Source organism: Andrographis paniculata, unplaced genomic scaffold, assembly GCF_009805555.1.
Source record: "Andrographis paniculata isolate CXL003 unplaced genomic scaffold, ASM980555v1 Contig52END, whole genome shotgun sequence".
Taxonomy (NCBI): Eukaryota; Viridiplantae; Streptophyta; class Magnoliopsida; order Lamiales; family Acanthaceae; genus Andrographis; species Andrographis paniculata.
The window spans coordinates 3,944,138-3,946,007 of NW_026137587.1; the positions used below are offsets into that span (position 1 = coordinate 3,944,138).

Consider the following 1,870-nt stretch of genomic DNA (forward strand, 5'->3'; position numbering starts at 1 on the left):
ATCGAGCCCAGCTTTGATCGGACGAGTTTTTGTGTGTCCCACATTGAATATTTGTGGAAACAAATTATTTAAAATTAAAATTTCGAATCTTTCTTAACATAGTATAAGAGCTACAATAATTATACAATATTTGTTCGTTAATCTCAGCAACACCGCCGCCGCCGCCACAATTATTCTTCGGCGTGGAGCTATTCGAGTTTCATTGCATATATGTCCGAATATTATGACCTACTTTTTCACAACATTTACACTTTCCAAACCAAAGCATACATCAATTTAGAAGAGAATTCTTTTGATCTATCTTTAGTATAGTCGTGAATGAATCATAAGCCTTTACATCTATTCAAATTATTTATATTGTGGAATTGGAGTTGATAGCAACCTTGTAAACTTCTTCCAAGCATCGTCTGTCCAAATACATCAATAATTTCCATACTTTGTGTTTGATTTTGATTTTGTGATTTGTATTTTATACTAAAATAATTTTTGAACATGACGTTTTTGTTAATAAATAAATAAAAATGGAAATATAATTCTCTTCTAATATATACTCTCCTCGTCCTGCCGCCATAGATGACTTTATTTCTTTTTTGATACGTTCATTTATATTTTTGTCAAATTTATCAATTTTAAATATACTTAACAAATATAAATCAATTTAATTAAATTTCTAACAAAATGATATCATATTGCATATATTTTATTGAGATATAATAGTAAAAATATTTAAAATAACAATAACACTACACATATAAAAAATAATAAAATATTATCTTAACTTATTATTAATAAGTTAATAAGTGAGAAAAGACTTACATCTTCCGCGACGGAGGGAATACTAATTTACATCAGCAACGCATCCTCCTCTTCAAAGGACTCAAATAACAAATAATTGTGAATCGAGAATTTGATTGCAACACATAAGGGTAAATATAAATTCGACAGAAATAAAGGACTTTTCGGAAATATCGCAATACAGACACACAACGAGAAGAAGCATCTTCTCCAACTCTCAAATTATCTACCTCTAAAACTTACAAATTCGAATTTAACCCCAAATATTTTTGTACTAGAGTTCAAGGCAGGGAATGGAATCCAACGAGTTCATCCCTTCCGATAATTCGTCTTCTTCACAATTCAAAACCAGAAATCTGCAGCAGAATCAACAATCCGACGAACATACGCAACCAGTCAATCAATCGATCAGTAAGAGCGTTCAATCCTCCGCACGCGATCCCTGAGAATCCCGGCGTAGAGCGCGGCACGATTTGGGGGCATGTTCGGGAGCCCTGGAATTTCATCGCCACAGGAGAAGCTCCGTTTCCGAATTACGGTACGATTTCTGTGTTCTCTTATGACATTCTCCTTCGATTCCTTTGCATCATCCGCGAATCGCACTCTCTTCTTCTTATTCTTCTTCTCGCTACCTGAATTACGGCCCCGAACTAATCGAATAAGAAATTCAACGAATTAGGAAATTATATTGCATCGTTCGTTATAGGAATAGGACACGTTGTTACCTACCTGAGGATAAACAGGATCTGAGTGCTTGTTTCTTATCCGGAGGATAATTCTGCGGAATTTTAGGATATTTCTGACGGAATAGTTCGAAGAGGAGTAATGTGCCGGCGGAAACCGCCATGGCTGTGGCTAATAAAACTGCTTGAGAGGTTAACAGAGAAGGCATTGTGATGAACACTAGAGATTTGGTTTAGGGGCTTTTACATGGGAAAATATGCAGTAGGGGATGTAGGTGTGAACACATAAATCTGGATAGATTCATGCGAGTGGAAATGGGGGGCAAGAATCTGGACGATTCTGGTGAGGGATTAGCAGTAGCAGTGATTGTTTGGAGGGAAGAAAGAGGAAG

At 35.7% G+C, this 1,870-nt stretch overlaps 1 protein-coding gene across 2 annotated transcripts; it reads right to left on the bottom strand.

Annotated features, from left to right (window-relative positions):
* Positions 1-1,111: 1,111 nt before the first annotated feature.
* Positions 1,112-1,870, bottom strand: LOC127254693 (uncharacterized). Of its 2 annotated transcripts, none has more exons than XM_051279937.1 (2): positions 1,525-1,870; positions 1,112-1,445 (listed from the first exon to the last, which is right to left on the bottom strand). In XM_051279937.1, the coding sequence occupies exons 1-2, from the start codon at positions 1,685-1,687 to the stop codon at positions 1,204-1,206; spliced, it is 405 nt and encodes a 134-aa protein (XP_051135894.1). In that variant the 5' UTR covers positions 1,688-1,870; the 3' UTR covers positions 1,112-1,203. The 2 variants fall into 2 exon arrangements, with proteins under 2 accessions (XP_051135894.1, XP_051135895.1); XM_051279938.1 differs by having other exon boundaries at positions 1,112-1,423; positions 1,521-1,870.